Source organism: Mirounga leonina, unplaced genomic scaffold, assembly GCF_011800145.1.
Source record: "Mirounga leonina isolate KUSES-001 unplaced genomic scaffold, KU_Mleo_1.0 Mir_173, whole genome shotgun sequence".
NCBI lineage: Eukaryota > Metazoa > Chordata > Mammalia > Carnivora > Phocidae > Mirounga > Mirounga leonina.
The window spans coordinates 15,145,450-15,166,194 of NW_023270447.1; the positions used below are offsets into that span (position 1 = coordinate 15,145,450).

Genomic DNA, 20,745 nt, shown 5'->3' on the forward strand with positions numbered 1-20,745 from the left:
ATGTTTTTATTTCCAGGAAATAAAAAATTATGTGAGGACCACACACCTTTGAAATAATACTTGTTACAGGAAATTGTATTTTTTTCACTGAATCTGTAGGATGTTTATTATTTAAATGTTTGTTATTTAAATCATTTAATTGAAAGATTCAGTATTTAAATTTAAATTGTTCAGCATTCTACAAATGAACCCACCAGACTTGTACAGATTACCCTGCCTCAATATTTCATGTGAAGGGTCTCATTAGTCAGACTCCAGCCTTAGCTTCCCACCAGCATTCTGCTCAAAATAAAGGGGGCCCTGAACAGATACAATTCCAAGCACACCAGAAAGCCTCATTCTTCCACAGAACCATAATTAGGCAATTGTTATTTATCATTAACTTATTAAAGACTTTCCTTCCCTACAATTAAATAATATTTTTAAACACCAGCCTGAAAATAATGTGTTCTGGGGGGAGAGGGAGAGAGAGGTTAAAAAGTACAGCAAATAGTAAGTGTTTCAAATGTTTTAGAACAAACTTTTAAATCCAATATTCTAAAGCGAGGGAGGGGTGTTGGTTCCCCTTTTGGGTGAATCCAAGAAGGGTCCAGCAAGGAATTTTGCTCATTATTTTCCTTCTAAAAGCTCATATTCTTTATATTAAGCTACTGTTAAAACAACCATTGGGAGCACACATTCATATGGTTTTATCTTAAGTAAACTTTTTATTTATATATAGCATCCAGAGGTTTGTACAAATCACATGAATTTTACCAAATGAACTCACCCATGTAACCAGCACTGAGATCAAGAGACAGAACATTGCCAGAATCCCAGAAGCTTCCATCCTGCCCCCTCCCCATCATTACCCAGCCCCTGTCCCTCTCCAAGGTAACTGTTAACATCATAGATTAGTTTTGCCTGTTTTTGAAATGTATGTAAATGGAATTATATGGTATTAACTCCTTGTATCTGTCTTCTTTCACTCAACAATAACATGAGTTCATGTGATTAACCCATATTATTCCTTGTAATTGTAGTTCATACATTCTCATTGCTGTGTAGTATTCCATTGTGGGAATAGATAGGGAATGGGTTTTCCATTCTAGTACTGATGACATTTGGGTTGTTTCCAGTTTGGGGCTATTATGAATCATGTTGCTACATATATGGTTTCAAAGCCAAAGCAATATAATCAGTTTGAATAAGGAAAAGTTTGTCAGATACTTTCCTTTTTATCATTATTTTCCTCTAAAAAAATGAAGCTATTGGATTAGATAGAGCAGAGTTGAAACTTAGAGGCTAACATTCTATAATCCTACAGTATCTTACTAATAATTTCTTCTTTTCATAAAAAGTAGTCAGCTTATCAACTGCATTAGTTTCTACTGCTGCCATAACAAATTGCCACAAATTTGGTGGCTTAAAGCAACACGAATTTATTCTGTTACAGTTCTGGAGTTGGAAGTCCCGAATGGGTCTTAAGGAGCTAAAATCAAAGCCCTTGGCAAGGCTGCATTCCTTCTGGAGGTTCTAGGAGAGACTGTTCCTTCCCTTTTCCAGCCTCTAGAGGCTGCCCATGTTCTTCATCTCACAGCCTCCAACCAGTAATCCCATCCCTCCCATCTGTGCCTCTGGTCACATCTCCTTCCTCTTCTCCTATATAGATCTTCCTCAATTTATGATGAGGTTATCTCCTGATAAGCCCATCATAAATTGAAAATAACATAAGTAAAAAATGCATTAATACACCTAACCTACTGCACATCGTATTTCAGCCTAGCCTACCCTGAACATGCTCAGAACACCGACATTAGTCTACAGGTGAGTAAAATCATCTCACACAAAGCCTATTTTATAATAAAGTGGTGAATATCTCACGTAATTTATCGCATACGGTACTGAAAGTGAGAAACAGAATGGCTGAAATGGTACAAAATGGTTATAAGTATATCGGTTGTTTACCCTTGTGATCACATGGCTGGCTGGGAGCTGGGGCTGCTGCTGACCAGCATCACAAGAGAGTATCATACTGCATGTCGCTAGCCTGGGAAAAGAGCAAAATTCAGAATTCGAAGCACAGTTTCTACTGGATGCATATTGCTTTCACACCATTGTAAGGCTGAAAAATTGTAAGTTGAACCACTGTGTGTCAAGAACCATCTGTAATATAAGAACTCTTGTGATTACATTGGATGCATCTGCATAACCCTGTATAATCAAGATCCTTACTCACATCTGCAAAGTTCCTTTTGCTATGTAAAGTAACATTCACAGATTACAGGGATTAGGACATAGACACCTTTGGAGGGCCATTATCAGCCTACCACAACAACCCTCGGAAATTATGTTCAGCTCCCCATTCCCCAGTACATTTTGCTCTTCCCACCTCCCTGAAGGAAAGCAGAAATTCAATGTCCTTTTATTCCGTGATCTGAACTCAAAACCATTTATAATGTAAATTCCTGGAGATAGAAAGTGGCCGGTTTTACTGCTGTTTCTGTACCAACCCAATAGTCTCTGATGCTTAGTGGGTATTCAGTGACTATTGGTTGGTTGAATGAACTCATGAAGGACTATTCCCTACATCCTTACATCTCCCTGGTAGGTGAGAAGCAGCTGTGTTACACTCACGGACCTGGGGATGGGGGCCTGCAGCTCTGGTTTTACCCCATACGCTGGTCTTAACCTCCATTTCCTCATCTGATAAATGAGGTGGCTGGCACAGGTAATATCTAGAGTACCTGGCCACCACTAGCATTCATTTTAAGTGGAAACAATAGTGACGATATACTGTAAAGTGAAAAGGAGAGAATTCAAAATTCTGTAAGTGGTATGATTCAAATTGACTGTAAAACTATGTACCATATTAACATAAATGATAATAGAAAGGGAAACTGCGTTTGGAGTATATGGGCACAGTACTATCTTCACAATATTTCAGTCAATTTAAGCTGTTAGACGTTTACTTTTTAAAAGTTGTCTGATGATGAGATTGGATTATAAACTCCTTGAGGGTAAGGACCATGTTCTTCCTCATGTTTACATAAAGCCTAAGACAATGCTTCAATAGAACGACCAGTAAGTGTTGAAGTGTAAGAGAAAGTATTTTTGTGGATTTAAGGTTACTATAGACACAGTATCTAATAGTCATTAGAACCATGAAATAAGCTTTGTTGTATGTAAAGGCCAACTAGGCTTGATGAAATCACTGGTCATCAAGGAATGGGGTCAGGAAGTAGGTTTCAAAGTTTATAGCTTTTTTTTTTTTTAAAGATTTTATTTTATTTGAGAGAGAGAGAATGAGAGACAGCATGAGAGGGAGGAGGGTCAGAGGGAGAAGCAGACTCCCTGCTAAGCAGGGAGCCGGATGCGGGCCTCGATTCCGGGACTCCAGGATCATGACCTGAGCCGAAGGCAGTCGCCCAACCAACTGAGCCACCCAGGCGCCCCTAAAGTTTATAGCTTTTAAAGGGGTGTACCAAAATGAAGAGTGAAGGAGCCCAGAAATGACACATGTAATTTGGAAAAGCATGTTTAGTTATTATTTTATATTTGAAAAAAATTTTTAATCCTGTACCCAGGATTCTCAATAGGTATGGAGATGAGTGTTGGAGTGTATATGGAGTATATACATCCAAATCTGGGCACATATACAAAACTGATTGAAAAATATAATGTAATCATATGTGTGGGTATTTAAAGTTTGAGAAATAGTGGACTAAATCACTGGGTTTCCCATTAAAATCACCTTATTATTACAAAAATAAAGCTACTCATTAAACATCAATTACCATGAACCTCACTGTCTCCAAATCCACTGATTAGCTCTAAACTGTTTACATAATTCCAATCCCAAACAATCATCTGTATAAAAGCTTAGGTGAAGACCAGAAAAAAAGTGCATAGAAAAAGTTACCCTAAGGAAACATTAAAAAAAAACTAATCACAGTCATTTTTATGTGGCTAGACCATGGATTCCATTTCTTTCCCTTTTAGTTAGCAGGTTTTATTTCCTATGATGAAAATAAAATTAATATTTTTAAAGTATTCTTAAGAGTCTACATAAAAAGATTTTTTGTTCGTTTGTACTTCAAGCAATTAATATTACAAATATTCTATATGCTCATGAACATGTATAATTGGAATTATTCAAAGTGTTTAAAGAAGATTTCTTGATTTCCCCTCCACCCCTCCCATAAAACATATTCCTTCCTTGGTCTTCCCCATCTCAGGATATAAGACCATCCTCCCATTTGTTCAAGCCAAAATCATAGAAAATCATCGTTTATCAGGCTCTTTACCTTACCTCCTCACAAGTCCATCAATAACCACTGTCAGCTCTACTTCTAAAATATACCCTGAATCTATTCATTTCTCTCCATCTCTACTGTCAGCACGTTAGTCTGAGCCAGCATTTTACAAAAACTGTGAGTTGCAACCCATTGATGAGTTATGAAATCAGTTTAGTGGGTGACAACCAGTATTTCTTCTTTTACGGTGAAATCGAATAGCAAATCTCAGAGTGCATCACTCATGGTTAAGGGGATTGTCTCATGAAATTTTTGTTTATGCATATGTGTTTATGTACTGAGTCACCACATAAAATATGTGTGTTCTTGGGTGTTGTGCTAAAAAATGTTGGAAAGCCTGCATGTAAGCCCACATCATTTTCCCCTGGACTGCTTAAAACCTGGAATGCTTATTCTAAGCATGATGAAAAGCCAAAACCTTTACAACAACCCAGTGTGATTTGTGCCTGCTTAACTCTCTGACCACATCTTCTCTTTCGCCTCCCCTCACTAACCATTCTCCAGTCACAGTGGCTTCCTTTACGTGAAACACACCAAAGTATCTCCACCTTGGGGACTTTGCACCTGCTATTTCCCCGGCCTAGCACGCTCATCACAACGCTTGCAGATTCCGCCTGGTCTTAGTGCCAGGGTCATCTCCACAAAGTGGCCCTTCTAAAATGCCTCCAAATCCCCACTATCTTTTATTTCTTTCACAGCACTTATTATTACCTGAAATTACCTGGTATATTTCTTTTTTTTTTTTTTTTCCCCAGGCTTGTTTACTGTTGTTCTCCAATGGCTAGAATGTGAGTTCTAGAGAGCAGAGCCTTGCTTGTCTACATTGTTCACTGATGTCCTCCAGAGCCTAAAATAGAGCCTGGCACATAGTAAGTGCTGACTAGATGTTTTTTGATGGCATGATTTACTGTATGTGAAACACTATGCAAGATCTGGAATCAAAGAGGAAAGACATACCTGCAGAGTCACTTGATATATATATGCTTTCCTGCTCCTTACCTCTCCCTTCCAGCTCCCTGGGGAGGACTTGACAGTTTTGTTCACCTTTTACACCCTCTGCTTGCATGGTACCTGGTACCTAAAGTGTCAATGTTTTTAAAGTGAATGACTGATTCCATGAATTTGTGGTGGCTCCATTACACAGAGTTGAACGATTTTCCAGCAGGTTTCTGGAGCCTGAGTTAAACATACAAAATGTAGGCATTTGGTTAGATATGGAATAAGGATATTTAAGAGTTGAAGCTAAAGTCATGAAAGGGATGGACAGTGGAAAGTAGACTTCTTTTTGGCTTCACATTTTTAATACACAGCTTAGATGCCTTTCTAAAAAGAATGGTCCAAAGTTATAAAAGTTTTTAGTTTAGTCATTTTTAAAGAACAAAATTAATATGCTGGCACATCCATTTTCTCACTCCGTTCTTTAGAACATAAATCCCAATTAGCACTTATTTTTACTCATTAGAATGCTAAGGAATCATTCACATTTTCCCCTAGAGCAATGCAGATTTACTTATTACTTTTCTTCATGACATGTTGTCTCAGAGAGTCCATCTACTGACTGTAAAAACCCAGAATGGATCTTTACTATAGATAATTCCATTATCAGTCAGCCAAAAACCAATAAAGTTACAGGAAACAACTAAGTGTACCACCCAACTAAGTCACAGACAACAAACGTCAGAATAGTTTCCCCATCCCAGTTCATCCTGGCCTTGACTTCGCACAGAGCCCACCAGATAACCCTAGCAGGCCATGTTTAGGGTCACCAAGAACACAGAAATCTTACGGAAAGTCTGATTACCCAGTACTGAGTCAACCGAGGTAATTGACCCATTAGTGGTAGACTGGCTTCTCAAGATAATTGGAGGACTTAGAGTTTTTGTTTTGGTGAGCAAGGAATAAATAACTTACTATTTACATTTCATTAGTCATCCCCTTTCCTTTCTGAGTATATTTTCTTGTGGGAAATAAAGAAAATGGGCTCCATTTTTGGATACCATGATCAAGATGTTTATAACTTTCAAAGGTTAACACTAGGAAGAGTATTAAAAAAATCAACTTGGCTTCAAGTATAGTGGGAAAGTACATCATTAAAACTTTATCTCTTTTCCCGAAGAATCTTGAAGCACTCAGCAAATATTACACTCAGACTCTTGGCTAGGTTCATCGATCGCAAGTGATAACATCTCCTCTTGCAAGTGAGGAAGATGGAGTCATAAACAAGGGGCCTTACTCAAGGGCACATAGTCACAATCAAAGTTAGAATTTAAGCCGCCTCCAAAAACTTATGCAACTGAAACCAATATTCTAAAATTGCTGGCTGACAGGAATTTTGCTCATAGCCTGCCATAACCCGGGCTATCCCCCAACCTTGATTCTAATTACTCTTATCATAGAATGATTGAACTTGAAAGAAAAGGGGCCTTCAATTTACCCAGTTGAACTCCTCACCTTACGTGAAAAAACAAATGCCAAGAGGGTGAAAACACTTGCCTACACTGGTCACTAGTAGGTGGTGAGCCGGAACTGGAATCCAGGTTTTCAGACTCCCAGATGAAGTCTTTCCACCATGTTACTCAAAATAACAAAGTCTGTGCAGAAGCCTGAGGAGGGTTGAGCTCCCACTACTTGCCCCAGCCAGTGGGGGTGGCTGAACTAATTTCTTTGAGTGAAAACATAACAGCTTGGCTATGGCCATAGAAGCTTCTCCAGGACAGAAAGTTCTGAGATCCAGGCTCAGTCAAGAATGAATTTATTTATCCTGGTTATTCCAAGAACTCATTTGGCAATCTAGCCAGTGCTTAATAAATATTAACATGATTTGGGGTGCCCAGGTGGCTCAGTCAGTTAAGTGTCCGACTCTTGATTTTGGCTCAGGTCATGATCTCAGGGTCATGAGATCGAGTCTTGCGTCAGGCTCCACGCTCAGCATGGAGTCTGCTTGTCCCTCTCCCTCTGCTCCTCTCCCTGCTCTCTCTGAAATAAAATCTTTAAAAATATATGTAAATTAACATGATTTAATGAATGTATTCTTCTTTACTCTACCTGAACATGTTTTGTTTTTAGTGGAGAAAAAAAAGAATCAGTTCTCTTAATATGTGTCTTGAGGATAAAGTAGGTGACAGATCTGTGAGAGGCAAGGGCCTCCAGGCTTGAGACATAGGAAGTGTAAGGGCATGCAGCTTGGATGCACTGGCTGGAAGTGGAATGGATAGGATGGGGTAAATTCACTGAGAACTTTAAATTTGGTTGAAGTAGTTTAGACTTGGGAGTAGAGTATTCTCAGAATATTCAGAAATTCTGAGCAGGGCTGTGACACATTGAAGATGTGTTTGAAAATGAGTCAGTCAGTAGCATGTGCGACAGATGGGCGGGGAGAGAGTGTGTAGTGGGAGAGACCAATTAGGAGACTATATGGTAGTCCAAGAGAGAACGTTTTAGAGTGCTTCTCCATGTCACCTTCCTAGCAATTCAGACACAGAAATTGAAGACCTAACACATGCATGGCAGCCTCCCTGCACCTGCTCCAGGTTACATGGGCTTCTGCTCTCTGCTTTGAACTTTGCCCCCCTATTCCCACCATCCAATGACCACCTCACCTGGACAGTCATACCCCCTGCAAGGCTGCAGCTTTCTCCATCTGCAGCAGCCTCCAACTACCGGACCTGCAGCCAGATTCCCTGGAAGGGCCTTATTCTTGGGGCATCATCTCTAGACCTTACCCAAGCTCTTTGACTACAGAAGGTGGGGCTGACACCATGGGCAGCACTGAGTCATGAGGACAGAGAGCAGACCTGAAAGGGCTGTGGGGAAACTATGGGTCAGTGACAGTCAGGAACCTGGAAAACACAGATACAAGGGGTCGAGGGAAGACCATGGTTCAGAAATGAGAAAAGCAATGGAAGCCACAATAGTGAGGCACTTTGAGACTTTTTCTTTTCCCCAGAATGAATTCTTCACATGGCCGTTATGTTAGAAGTCTACCAGACGCTCCCTCCGCTCTTCCAACTACTGTACCTTACCTTTCCTCATTTATAGAAAAACGCCTGATACCCTGACTTCCCTCTTTCCTCTCATCCACACCGTCCCCTTAAGAGCTGCCACCAGTCATTCTCCAACCTCCCGCTGAGTCCTTGGCTCCCCATGTTCTGACATCACATCCAGTGGCATCTGTCACCTCTCAGTTCCACAGCCTTATTTGTGAGCTATGTTCAGTTTTTCTAAATCCTTCTGGTTCTCCCTTTGCAATATTTAGGAGATCTGGCCCTTTTGTTTTTCTTCCTTGTCCAAGGCCACACATCAGGCTTAACCACTTTGCAGCTGCTTGGCCAATTTCTCCATCACTAGCCTATTTCTCTACTCCCATTCATCTGACACTGAGAATCTCCCTCAGATGCCATTCCAATCACATTACTAAGCCTTAAAGCTACACTTGCTCTGTTCTAATTGCTCTGTTTCAAGTTAAAGCTCTTTCTCATAGGATGGGAAAGTTGGAAGGAATGTTGGAGATAGCAAAACTAAGACTCGCAGAGATTAAAATACTTCTTCACAGGTACCTTTGACTCTTGGGCAAACTGCTTTTTTCTAATTTACAATTCAAACAAAACCCTACCCTCTTGTGTTACATCCATTCATACAACCTTTCTGTCCACGGCACAGTATACTTTTATTTATTTTTTAAAGATTTTGTTTATTTGACACAGAGAGAGGGAACACAAGCAGGGGAACAGCAGACAGAGGGAGAACCAGGCTCCCCGCTGGGCAAGGAGCCCGAACGGGACTCGATTCCAGGGTCCTGGGATCATGATCTGAGCCGAAGGCGGACTCTTAACGACTGAGCCACCCAAGTGACTCCACAGTATACTTTTAAAACTGCTCATTTCATCTTCTAAAACCTCTTATGATGAGCCTGACAACACAAATTATTCCACAAAGCTTGATTGTTGGGCATAGCTGGCTTTTTTGTAACTACAACAGACCAAGACTTGGGGTCTTCTACAGACTCAGGCAGCCTACTAGAATCCCTGCTGCATGGGGGTGCCCCCTCATTCCCGCCTCTGCATGGAGGCATCTGTCAGCAGTGGGTGACGCTGCCAAGATAGACAGATGACAGTCACACACCATACCTGCACATATACACACACATATATAAAGACAAACACCATGATTTCACTCATGTGGAATTTAAGAAAGAAAACAAATGGTTATTGGAGGGGAGGTGGGGAGGGGATGAGGAGGGGATGGGTTAAATGGGTGATGGGGATGAAGGAGGGCACTTAGGATGAGCACTGGGTGTTTTATGTAAGTGATGAATCACTAAATTCTACACCAGAAACCAATACTGCACTGCATGTTAACTGGAATTTAAACAAAGAACTGAAGAAAAAAAGGCATACATAATGAATGTTTATATTGCATTTTAATAACTTCCTGTAATCTGTACAGGAATTCCATTATATTCATTTTTTGTAAGTTCATGTCACCCAAAATACAATGTTTACCTACATAGCATTTTCTTACTTTGTTTTTCCTAATCTCTAAAGTCTTTTATCTTTTTTCTGTGTCATTCTTCCCAAATTTCTATCTGTCCTTGAATTTTATCCATAGAAATGCAGCCCATCATCGATATTGCCTTCCATTTCTCCCTACAAGTCCCCTTCTTTGAAAGTTCTGCTCAGGTAATTTCTGGAATGGTATAATCAATGATTTGGTGAGATGACAAGACCAGATGTGGCAGAATTTAGCTGGAGGTAGATGAAAAAAGGAAGAGGCTATTTAGCCAATGGGAGAGTCAAGCTCCAAGCCTAGGAGCACTGTGCCATAAGAATAATGGGCTACTCAAGCAGATGTGGTGTGCATAGGCCTTATTTCAAGAGTCCAATTTGTGAGAAGCACCTAGGAACAGATATCAGTTACTAGATTGGGGAAAATTGCAAATTTGCCAACTTGCTTATTTTGTGCATGTTTAAGGACCATTGACAGGGAAAGAACGCAGTTAACTTTGGTAAAGACTAGGAAATAAAGGGTGGCTCATCTTTGAGACAGCCTGAGGTGTGAGAGAGAGCACCCATTTACACTTGCTTAGAGGCGTTCTGAATCCTTGTAATTTTACCTGTGGCCTATCTCCACTAACAGCTGTGGCTGCTATTTTAATTTTGAAATTCAGCTGTTCCTTTGCCAGTCTTGACACAACATGTTAGGCATGTTCTGAAGCATGACTCATGATAAGCTCTCCAAAGGCCAAACCACTTCAGTATTCTATTCAATTAGCTCTCTGCTTTCTGATATACTGGATATTCTCGGACCAAGATGCAAGATTAAGACCATGGGTAATTTGAGAAGGGAAGAATTCCAGCCAAGACATTAGGCAAAACACACTCAAGACCACATGAGAGGCCTAAAGGACATGGGGAAGGAGATTAAAAACATAGCTGCCAGGGCGCCTGGGTGGCTCGGTTGGTTGAGCGACTGCCTTCGGCTCAGGTCATGATCCTGGAGTCCCGGGATCGAGGCCCACATGGGGCTCCCTGCTCAGCAGGGAGTCTGCTTCTCCCTCTGACCCTCCCCCCTCTCATGTGCTCTCTCTCTCATTCTCTCTCTCAAATAAATAAATAAAATCTTTAAAAAAAAAAAAACATAACTGCCAAAGTTTTACTTACTCTAAAAGAGCCTATTGATTAGATAGCGCCATTCCTTCCATCAACAAGCATGACTACAATGTTTGCTATGTCTCCTGGTTTGTTATAAGGCAGAGACCTAAGGGAGGAAAGGGAAGGAAGAGGGTAAACAAGCTCTATAAACATCTTGAAGAATAAATATTAGCTTTAGGATAAATATTAGCTTTAGGATTCAAGAGCTAGGAGAGATGATTTGATTTGAGGAAAGTAATTTTTATCATCTATTCATTAATTGCTGTTAAAGTGTACACTTTGTAGACTCAAGCTTTTGCACTAAATAATTACGATTTTATTAATTTTTTTTTCCACAAAATACAAAGCTTTGCACCACATTAATGTTCTAACACAGGAAAATCTCAAGGTTTTCATTGGGAGGAGGGATGATTTATATATGCAGGATATTGATTTTATACACATTCTTAAAAATATTAAATAAAATTTGTCATGACAAAGGAATGCCAACCTTGTAGAACATGCAGATTATTGCTTAGAACTTGCATATACTTTAAACTGACATACATACAAATAAAGAATACAAACATTTTAAAATTTTAAGGGAATTACCTAGAGATATCAATTAATCCCATTCAAATTAAGCACAACCAGACAGCAAAGAATACTAAATTGCTATTTTAATTGTTGATAAATCTGAGTAACACTGATTTATAAATTACCAAGTCTCACATTTTGTAAATAAGACAAAGTTCTTCATTCAGCCTTATGGAAATAAATTAGGAGATGTGTTCTCAAAATGTTAAATGTATTTTGAAAGACTTCCAAAATCTTTATAACAATTACATAGTAAGGTTGTATATTCCCTCCAAAAATGTGTATATCACCAGAGCTATCACATTTGCTGCAATCTTCAAGTAGCTTTTTCAAATGAAATCTGTGTCTAAAAGTTATTATTACAAATTCCAATAATTACCAAAAAACCTCATTAACTCATCCTAGGTACAAGTTACTGAGAGAGTATTATCTGTGCAAAAATTCCTTAAGTAAAAAGTAGACATAATTATACTAGAAGCAAACCAAGCAAGAAACAGAAAAATATATAGCATATTTTATTTACAGTTATATTTTTAGGCTTCATTAACCAAGAAGTAGCAAATACCTAAGCACACTTCATTACAGAAAGAATTATGTAAAGATATAAAGAAAAAAATATACAGACGATGATTAACGAGTTTTCAGCCAGAGGTATTGTATTTATATCTTTAAGATTTAGAAATATTTCTCATTGTTTTTGGTCTTAAATATAGGGCCTGATACTGAAACTGTCTACAGTTTGCTGTAGACATTTTCAATGCAAACAAACGGTTTACGGTGTAACCAACAAGGGAATCAGTGTAAACATTTTCAATGCAAACAAACCAATCTTTAGCAGCTAGCCTTCAGTTCTTCATTGCTATCCAAAATATCTTCAGATAAAGGTGCAACTTACTACCAAGGCTGGTAGAGGAAGTTTGAGGTCCGGGCTAGAAAAGGATAGGGCTCAAGCCCTTGGGTGTTGCATTCGTAAAACGTGCTGAGTAATCCACTTGCTGGTAAGCTTGTTTTTAAAAGAAATATGACCATAACTAAATTGGCTCAATTAAAGAGCAGGACTCAGGAATGCTGCCACAGACCAGCAGCCCCTCCTCCTAACAGCCTCATAACAGAGCTACCTCAGTTCTTCCTGCTGCCATGGGGTCTAAGGAAGAACACTTAGATAATTTACAGGCCTACAATGAATCCCTAGCTGAAACATAGATAAAGCTCTTACTGCTAAGCCAGTTTAAGAGACTACAGATGTTTCTCAATAAAACCATTACCTTATTAGCCTTGTTTCATCTTGTAACAAGTATTATTAAACACTAAATGGCTTCCGATAGCCTCTTAGCAATTATGGTTTGCTGACCTCTACTTAAACTTACTGCAATGCTTTTTTTTTTTTTCAATGGAAGAACATACTTGAAAACTCTGAAGTTTGCTGCAATAGACCAGAAAGCTTATGGGTATGGGGAAGCCTCAAAAGTTGATGTTGAAAGGTGCTAGCATAAGGGATGGAGGTGCTGGTAAAGTCTTAAGGGCATTAGGAGGATGAGTTGGAAGGGCTGGAAGGATTCAGAGAAAAAGTTCTAGATGAGGGAGGGGCATTATGCCTTTTAAGGGAAAATCAGTCGCAGTGTCTCCAACTCCAGGTCTTACTGGCTTCTCATTGTTCTCACACATACCCCACGTGCTTCATGTGAAAAATCCCTTACAGTAGCTTTAGTGTGCCTGTTGTCAACCAAGCTGTGGTTAAGGCTGGGAGGTTTGTGTGTGTGCCCAGGGTTTCTAGACACAGGAGGGGTCTCACTGCTGTGCTGGTTCGTATGTGCGGAGAAACACTGTGCCACATTTCTGCTAAAATTATATGAGTTTGCTTCTTCTGGAACCCAAGACACACAAATACATAGTCTTCCATGAAGTGTAACTGATGATGTCAACAATTACATGGACTTCTCAATTTCAAGCAACAGACTAAACCACTGAAAGCCAATTTGTATGCATACTTCCATATTGGAGTTAAGAGTAACCTAAAAACTGAAATTTATTCAAACATTTATTTTAATAGTGCCTTTTGGAACATGTTTATTTCCCTTAAAAACTTAACAGAACAAACATGAATATTACAACACTTTCCCCTAGATATCTCCACGACAAGACTGTTTGTCATCAATGCATGATGACAAATCGTGTAACCAACCATAAAGCTGGTCCTTTACAACCGTGAAGAACCATTCTGCAAACACCCAATGCACCTCACAGAGTGTACAATTTAAAAACCGACACTTTAGCAAAAAGTTGAGTTAAATAGATTAAAATTTAGAAAAGAATTTGATTCAAACACCTATAAATGAGGCAGTTTTTAAAACTAGACCTTTAAAGGGCGCCTGGGTGGCTCAGTTGGTTAAGCGACTGCCTTCAGCTCAGGTCATGATCCTGGAGTCCCGGGATCGGGCTCCCTGCTCGGCAGGGAGTCTGCTTCTCCCTCTGACCCTCCTCCCTCCCATGCTCTCTGTCTCTCATTCTCTCTCTCGCAAATAAATAAAAAATAAAAATAAAAATAAAACTAGACCTTTACAATAGTACTGCGGCATCCATGGTATGTCAGTCACCCTTAGGAATGGTAAAGACATTATTACTTCTCTAAACATAGCACTAGCCATGAAACAACAAAACTAAACAGTTGGAATAAAGATTGCATCTTAACTTACTATAAGGTATCAACTTATGCAGGAGTTAGTTTCTTTGCACTCATATGTAACTCCATTTTGAGTTTTAAATAAATACAAACAATACCCACTGGAAAGATTTCAGACACAAGAATGCAAATTGTACAAATTCAAGCTCATAATTTTCAAATTCTCCCAAATAAAATATCAGATGCAGAGTCTATGATCTTGCATGCTATTTAGTTGATTTTCATTCACTTTCAAAATTTTGTAAGAATTTCTATTTTTTAGTCTACTACACATTCAAAGAACATCTTTATAGTTACAGGTTGTCACTAATCTTTTTCTATAAAAATAGAGTTGCTTAAAAATTTACACCAATTTGCTTTAATTTTCTACAAATATTTTAATAGTTGTTAAATTCAAAATGCCTAATAGAATCATTTAAATTAATCCAGGTAGTCAAAATACTTAATATGAAAAATGTCTAGCAAAAGTTTGTCATTTAATAAATGATAAATTCATCACGGAATAAATGATATGTTATGTCTTTAACTCCTTGTATCTTAGGTAGGTGGATATAATCACAGAACAGTGAAATATAGTTCCTATAAAGATCTGACTTAAAGTAGTATGGCAGTTTGTAGTGTCTTTTCCATTTCATGCATGTTGTACAAGGAAATATGTAGCTTCTACTTCTGGATATTGAATGTCGATGTTGAATTAGCTGTCATGCAGTCAGCATAAAATAAGAATTGCTGACTAAGGGATTAATGAACTTTAGTTCAAAGCATTGATATTTTAAACATTTGTTTTGTGAACAGCTATACTAATGAAAATGCTGTCAATGAAAGTAAAAAAGTTTTAAGCATGAAATAGCAACTACAAAAACTGAAACTGCTATATGGAAACTCACTGATTAGTGAGTTTTATATTACAATACACTGCAATATATTGCTTTATATTGTCTTCATTTTGATGGTGGGTTTAAAATCTGTGTTCAGAAACTATAGAAATATCCCAAGAGTCAAAAATATTTATTTCAAGTTTTGTTTTTTTAAAAGTAATTTCCAAAATAGTTTTCTAATATAAATGTTTTCCTTTTAAAAATCCAGTTTTCTTGCAAAAGAGCAAGAAAAGAACAAGATAAAACCATGTGCTTTCCTACCCCCTCTCAACAACCAATATGCACTTAAGTGCCTATGATGTCAAAGGCACTAAATTTGGTAACAAATTATCAATGTAATATTAGCTTTAAAAACAAATACCGGGGCGCCTGGGTGGCTCAGTTGGTTAAACGACTGCCTTCAGCTCAGGTCATGATCCTGGAGTCCCGGGATCGAGTCCCGCATCAGGCTCCCCGCTCAGCGGGGAGCCTGCTTCTCCCTCTGACCCTACCCCCTCTCATGCTCTCTGTCTCTCATTCTCTCTCTCTCAAATAAATAAATAAAATCTTTAAAAAAAAAAACAAAAAACAAATACCTATACTTTACATTACTTTAATTAAGTCTTTCAAAAATAAGTGTACCTACTATAAGCCAATCAATTTGATTTTCTCACTGAGTTATTGACCGAGATTTCAATTACCTTCTGTAAATGTTCTAAAACTTCTCAGGCTCTCTCTGCATTAGACAGCCAGATCAAATCAAATCAAAGTCTGATCTAGCCAGCCAGCCTCCCTTCACCATCATAACATGGACAATGAAAGTGAGTCATTCTCCTGCCAACTAAGAAACTGAGTGGATTAGATCTTTTAGTTTGGGTTCAATTAAACTCAAGCAGCCGTCACTGATTAAATTTCTTTCTTTCTTAGGCAAGAACAATCATTAAAATCAAGTACTTGAGAAAAATAAATAAAGGCAATAATAGCTAATTATATAATTCTATATTGGGGTTGTAAGAACCAAAGAAAAAGCAAACATATACTTACACATACACAAAAAAACCCAAAACCAAAAAACCAGAGTCACCAGCCATAAATTTATCATCACGTGAGACAAGGGTATTAATAATCGGAATACTTAGATTAAATTATCTATTTTTTTTTTCCTGTCCTTCAGGAAAGACAGAAATTCAAAGCACTCAAAATGCTGGTTAAGCAAGCATAGGTGTAAACTGTGACTAAAATGTGAATACTGATTTTTTGGAGTTTTGGTCTCATTAAGAAGAGGCCTACGTCATATTAGGAGCATGACAAATATATACTGCATTAACACTTTGGTACTGATGATGTTGGGTTCTGAACCTACGGGAGGTTTTACAAATAGAAATAATATATTTTTCATGGAAAAAGTGCAAGGGAAACAGAGACAGCAGTGTTAAAGCTTTTTTCTTAATGATTCCTCCTATTAGCCTAAAAATGACCTATTAGTCATCTATAACATGCTTTTAGAAAGAGGAATTCATCTCTTAAGGAGCTCTGTAAGATTTGTCTTAAGTCTTACTACAAATAAAAAAGCAGTACTTTGATAAAATGTTAAAAATAGAAATAATAAAGTGATGTCTGAAAAATCTAAAAATTAAAGAAGTATTTTCCATGACTGAACTAATTATTCCCAAAGTAAGCAAAATACTTTATCATTCATAAATGATAGCATATCTAAACAAAAAATACATCATTTCTAATAGCTTAAGAAAAGAACATTTCAACAATTTAGAAATTAAACCCTAAACGGGTATTGACAGCCACAGTAAGAAATGAGTGCAGTACAACAAAGTGTTGAGAGCTATTTACAAATTTAAAAGCAGTTCCCATTCTTTCAGCAAAATTGGTGACATAAAACCAAGTGCACCCAATTAGCATAGTCATCTTTTCACAGAGAAAAATACCAATGCAGGTTAACAGATTTCTGAAAAGATTCACCACTATATTTATAATTTTTTATTTAAACCTTTAAGATTTTATCCATGCTTATAATGCAGAAGAAAATCAGAAATCTTGGAATAACAACTAAGTTTTAGTTTCTCTTTTCTAAAGGTTAAAAAAAAAAAAGCACTGAAACCCTCGATAACAAATATAATTAATAAGAAGTACAAGAACATGCTAAGAATTCATCCTATCAGTAGATATAACGTGGACAGTATGGAAGTATGCTTATCAGTAGCCCACCTTTAGTCAAGTTTTCCATTCTGAAGACTACTTTTGGCTTTCTCTTGTCTGAGGAGAGAGATGACTTTGATGCAACCCTTTGTAATTTTGATCATCCACATGACATTCATCCCATCCAAAATAGCACAAGTAAAGATCCAGGAACATTGGATTAAAAATCCAAGCCTTATGTAGTCTTCTGTTCCGATCACGGAATACATGTAACCATAAAAAGGAGGTATTGAGACAATCCGTACGATGAAGAACACCACTGTCATGAGTATTCCATTGATGACGTTAGCCTTGGAAAACTTAGGATACTTCAGAGCTTCAAAGAACCACCTGGAAAAAAATTTTAAAAGCATCACATTTACTCTGCATCTCCAAAGATTAACCATTTTAAATGTTTTTAGTTTTTAAAATTCAGTGAACATCCTCCTAGGATTTATATAGAGAGGCAAAGGGCCTAGAATAGCCAACACAATACTGAAAAGGAAGAAAGTTGGCAGACTCATACTACCCACTTTCAAGACTTACTTACTATATAAAGCTACAGTATTCAAGACAGCATAGCATTGGTGAAAGAACAAATGATCAAAAGTGTTAGCCCAGAAATAGATCCATACAAATATACTCAACTGATTTTTGACTACAGTGTAAAGGTAATTCAATGGAGAAGGAATAGTTTTCCTAACAAACAGCTGGAACAATTGGATATTCATATGCAGAAAAATGAACCTAGGCAGAGCACATTTTACACAAAAATTAACTCAAAATAAGCCACAGCCTTAAACATAAAATGAAAAACTCTGAAACTTCTAGAAGAAAACATAGGAAAAAATCTGCATGATCTTGGGTTTGGTGATCGTACTTTAGATACAACACCAAAAGCACAACTATAGAAAAAAATATTGTTACTAAAAATATTGTTACTAAAATTAAAAACTTACTCTATGAAAGGCACTGTTAAAACAGAATTAAAAAAAAAACAGAATAAAAAGACATCCATGCACTGGGAGAAAATATTTACAAAATACATATAGGATAAAGTACTTGTATCCAAAATATAAAAAGAAGTCTTAAAACTCAATAATAAGGCAACAACCCAATTAAAACATGGGCAAAATACCTTAAACACCTCATCAAAGAAGATACACAAAGGAAAATAAGAATATGATAAGATGTTCAACATCATTTGTCATTAGAAAACTGTAAATTAAAACTATGAGATATATATATATATACATATATATACATATCTATAAAAATTATTAAAATCCAAAATTCTGGCAATACCAATTGCTGGCAAGGGTATGGAGCAACAGGAATTCTAAAGCCTTGCTGGTGAGAATAAAATGGTAAAGCCACTTTGGAAAACAATATGGCAGTTATAACACTAAACATATTCATAGCACAGAATCCAGCAATCACTCTCCTAGGTATTTTTCCAACTGATTTTAAAATTTGTGTCCACACAAAAAATCGCATGCAAATGTTTACACCAGGTTTATTTATAATTGCAAAAAACTGGAAGCAAGCAAGCAACCAAGATGTTATTCAGTAGGTGAATGGAGGGGGCGCCTGGGTGGCTCAGTTGGTTAACCGTCTGCCTTCGGCTCAGGTCATGAGCTCAGCGTCCTGGGAGTCCTGCTCATCTGGGAGTCTGCTTCTCCCTCTCACTCTTCGTCTGTGCTCTCCCCCTGTCTCTCTCAAATAAACAAAATCTTAAGAAAAAAAAAAACTGAATGGATAAGCAAATTGTGGTATATCCACACAATGGAATGCCATTCAGCAATAAAAAGGACAAACTATCAATTTATATAACCACATGGATGAATCTTAAATGCATATTATTAAATGAAAGAAACCAGTCTGAAAATGCTACCCACATTATGATTCCATTTATATAACATTCCAGAAAATGCAAAACTATAAAGACAGAAAACAGGTCAGTAGTTGCCAGAGGTTCAGGGAGAGAAGAAAAGGGTAGAGTAAGTGAAGCATAGGAGGTATTTTAGGGTGGTGAAGCAATTCTGTATAATATTGTAGTGGTGAATATATGATGTTATGCATTTGTCAAAATCCACAGAACAGCATGAAGAGTGTGTACAAAATTTTTTTTTTTTTAAAGATTTTATTTATTTATTTGACAGAGACAGAGACAGCGAGAGCAGGAACACAAGCAGGGGGAGTGGGAGAGGGAGAAGCAGGCTTCCCGCTGAGCCGGGAGCCCGATGTGGGACTCGATCCCAGGACCCTGGGATCATGACCTGAGCCGAAGGCAGTCGCTTAACCAACTGAGCCACCCAGGCGCCCGAGTGTGTACAAATTTTAAAATGTCAGTTAGGAGATTGGGGGTGCCAGGATGGAATCTAGACTGTGACAGAAGAATCTAACTGCTTTACAAATACATACATAACCTCACTGCAGGAAGTGGAGTAAAAACAGGTGATCTAAGTAACTCTGAAAATGTAGCTGTAAGACTAAAGACAAAACAAAACTGTACACAGGCACTGTACTCTAGTTGATAAAGTTGTGTGTCATGGAAGAACAGGTTAACAATTCCGAAACCATTATACATATATATATACACATACATATACATTGGGATTTAACAAATAAGTACATGTGTTTGATGGTGAAGTGGGGACCTGTTGTCTTACTGTTGGAGTGGAAAGTTACAGACAAGTGAGTGGAAGAGGCTAGATTGATCCATATTATACTGGATTAGAGTTGAAAACATCAGTACGAACTCATTTAGCTTAATACAGATATAAATATGGATGCAGCAGGAATAGTTATAGTTAGCTATATACCCTATGTATACACAGGTTAGTATACTTCCAAGTGGTCACCTGGGAGAGCAGAGTAACAATGATGCCCCAGTAGTAATGAGCACACCCAGGGCCTAGATCTTGGTCTCTAATACCATTCTCCAATAAAAGGAACCAGGGCTCCTTGAGACATGGCTGATTCTAGGGCTGGAACAGAGAATATACAATATGAATCTTGCGTATTTTTTACTGCCAGAAAGTAAGGAAGTACTTAAAAAACAAAATGATGAGGTTATATCAAAGGGACACAGAAACCAACTGAAAGAGCTCAATGGCTAAAGTTGTACCATTTTGAACAAATAATAAATAAATAATGTGGTACTGGATTTAAAACACCTGAAGTATAAAATAAATATCCATGAATCCATAGTAATATAAATGAATGAAGGAATGAGTGATTAGAAAAGATAAATATCCTATGCAGAATAATTACAAATAATTTCTGTAGATACTGCACTCTCAATGAGATAAGGCATAACTTCCCGCTCCTCAAGAGGGGAGCTAAATAATAGTGACTTCCTTCTAGAGTTCAGGATAGAAGGCAGGTGGGATAGAAAGAGTAACTTTAAAATTGAGAAATCTGACAAACCATACTTCTTCAGCCAGGTGAACAGGAAAACATCAACGGTGATAAGTCATGTTTATAGCAGG

General features: G+C 37.7%; 1 protein-coding gene across 4 annotated transcripts in view; it reads right to left on the minus strand.

Moving 5' to 3' along the window:
- Window positions 1-1,340: 1,340 nt before the first annotated feature.
- Window positions 1,341-20,745, minus strand: part of LOC118019109 (TLC domain-containing protein 4-like) — an 81,764-nt gene continuing 62,359 nt past the window's right edge. The window contains exons 7-9 of one of the 4 annotated variants that reach the window (XR_004681572.1): window positions 17,282-17,602; window positions 10,955-11,051; window positions 1,341-2,029 (exon numbers count right to left, since the gene is read on the minus strand). Coding sequence is in view for 2 of the 4 variants with exons in the window: in XM_035017976.1 (XP_034873867.1) it covers window positions 17,284-17,602 (319 nt within the window). In the remaining 2 variants the exon portion in view is untranslated. Of the gene's footprint in view, window positions 2,030-3,755; window positions 5,472-10,922; window positions 11,052-17,281; window positions 17,603-20,745 lie in introns of those variants that run through there. The other 3 variants (XR_004681571.1, XM_035017976.1, XM_035017975.1) reach the window with 3 other exon arrangements.